The 2500-nt window shown below is 29.5% G+C and overlaps 1 protein-coding gene across 1 annotated transcript in view; it reads right to left on the reverse strand.

Annotated features, from left to right (window-relative positions):
* Window positions 1-967: 967 nt before the first annotated feature.
* LOC119572629 (ring-infected erythrocyte surface antigen-like) overlaps window positions 968-2500 on the reverse strand; it is a 3174-nt gene continuing 1641 nt past the window's right edge. Inside the window, exon 3 of the mRNA XM_037919733.1 lies at window positions 968-984. Within this exon, the coding sequence (XP_037775661.1) occupies window positions 968-984 (17 nt within the window). The remainder of the gene's footprint in view (window positions 985-2500) is intronic.

Below are 2500 nucleotides of genomic sequence, written 5' to 3' on the forward strand. Positions count from 1 at the left end.
GAGATCTCTTAATTGCCAATAATTTTTTTTATTTTTATGTCTTGATTTTGAAAGAGGGAAAGAAAATATCTATTTTCCGAACACTTTTTATTAATTATTATTATTATTATTATTATTATTATTATTATTATTATATTATCATTATTATTATTATTACTATTATTATTATTATTATTATTATTATTATTATTATAATTATTATTATTATTATTTATTATTGAGTAATTTTGTCCTTGATTTTGTAAATTTATCCTTGATATTATGTTATCATTCAAATATTAGTATGACTAATTTTGTATTTGCGTTGGCTACTTATCTCTCAAGAGAGAAAGAGAGAGAAAGAGAGAGAGAGAGAGAGAGAGAGAGAGAGGAGAGAGAGAGAGAGAAGAGAGAGAGAGAGAGGAGAGAGAGAGAGAGAGAGAGGGGAGAGAGAGAGAGAGAGAGAGAGAGAGAGAGAGAGAGTGAGACAGAAGACAGACAGACAGACAGAGAGAGAGAGAGAGAGAGACCGAACCATAAGGACCGCAAGATCTGGAACACAGCAGGACATCTCGAGAGTCAGGTCAGGTAAGGTCAGCCCAGGCAATCACAACTGCCAACAGGAGGTAATTTAGGCCTAACGTCACGCGGAGAATATAAATTGTTTGCTTGGAGTGACTTCAGTTTCATGACATAAATCCACGAGAGGAAACTTTAGTTGTATGTGGTCTATGAGAACTTTATGGTGTGTGTGGTTTATTTTTTTTTTTTTTTTGGGGGGGGGGGGTGAGAGGGGTATGTTATGGTATTGTCGATTTTGGAAATTTTGTGAGCGATAAGGAGTGGTGAATGAAATAATAGATAGATTTATAGATAAGATTGAGTAGTTTTGGTTTTTGGTGTGATTTTGAGGGAATATCTCGAGATAATTGGAATTGTTCTTATTATCAGTAGGAACCCTTAAAAATATGGAATAAAAAATAATAATCTATATTTCGTCCATCTCTGGAATAGAAAAAAAAATGTTTATTCTCGAAAATTGCAGATTTTTCCTTCGCCGGAAGTCCCAACGATCCGGCCATCCCCCCCTCCCCCCCGCGCCCACTCTCAATATTCACTCAATATTCATAAATTCCCCCATTCAATCATCGTTTTAAGAGCGCCTTCCATTCATTCATTCATCAGGTACTCCTTCTCATTATTTATTCTTTCCCATCCGAGCTTACTTGACCCTGATTTGACCCCTGCTTGACGGGTGATGAAAGGGTCAGTTAAGGTGAAACGAACAGCCGACCTCTCCTACCCCATCGCGTTGCCGTGTTTTGTATTTCGCGGAAATTTTATCACTTGTTTTATATGATCATTTATAAAATTCCAAATTATTCTCGTGTTCTCCTTACCTAGTGCTTTTCGTTTTTATTTATTTATTCTTTTTTTTACCCTCGAAAGTCTTTTTTTTATATGGAAATGTTTATTTTTTATTCCTACCTGGCAACTCGAGAACCAACTCACGCCTTACGCGATTCTTTTTTTTTTCTCATCGTTTTATTTTTTATTTAATATTTTATCATTCTTTATTTCCTTTTTTTCTCTTAATTTTTCTCTCTTTAATATTTCCGATTTAGTCATATTAAATCGGTCCCGACCATCATTATTTTAGGCACGTAGGCGTCATTACTTCCTCGCTAATGAACCGACTTAGAAATATCTTGGAAATATTTCCCATTAGCATTATGCAAATGATCCCTCGATATATGATCCTTTCGAAAATATATGTATACAAATTACCAGTATGTTTCGCTTATTTATTTCGCTTATTATTTCGCTAATAATAATAGTGATTATGACGATGATAATGATAATAATGATGATGATGATAGTAGTAGTTGTAGTAGCAGTAGTAATAGTAATAATAATAATAACAATAGATAATATAATATAATAATAACAATAAATAATAATAATAATAATAATATAATAATATAATGATGATATAAAATATAATAATGATAATAATAATAATAATAATAATAATAATAATAATGAATATAATAATAATGATAATAATAATAGTAAATAAAGTTAATGGTGATAATTATGGTGAGTGAAATATGAGGGGATGAATATAAACATATATATGTTTGTAAAATGTTATTGTGTTATATAAGGATGATGAGATGATATTAATATGAATATAGGAGTAAATAATAATAATGATAATAATAATAATAATGATAATAATAATTATAATAATAATAATAATAATAATAATAATAATAATAATAATAATGATGATGATGATGATAATAACAATAATAATAATAATAATAATAATAATAATAATAATAATAATATTAATAATAATAATAGTAGTAGTAGTAGTAATAGTAGTAACTACAGTCACTACATCTGTTTTGCTACTAGTAACGATAGTAGAAAAAATGGTAGTGATAATGGCGATACTAAAAATAGTCACTACTATTACTATTACTAAAACCATAACCATCTTTATCGTGAAAGA

The sequence above is a fragment of the Penaeus monodon genome, chromosome 4 (assembly GCF_015228065.2).
Source record: "Penaeus monodon isolate SGIC_2016 chromosome 4, NSTDA_Pmon_1, whole genome shotgun sequence".
NCBI classification, from domain to species: Eukaryota; Metazoa; Arthropoda; class Malacostraca; order Decapoda; family Penaeidae; genus Penaeus; species Penaeus monodon.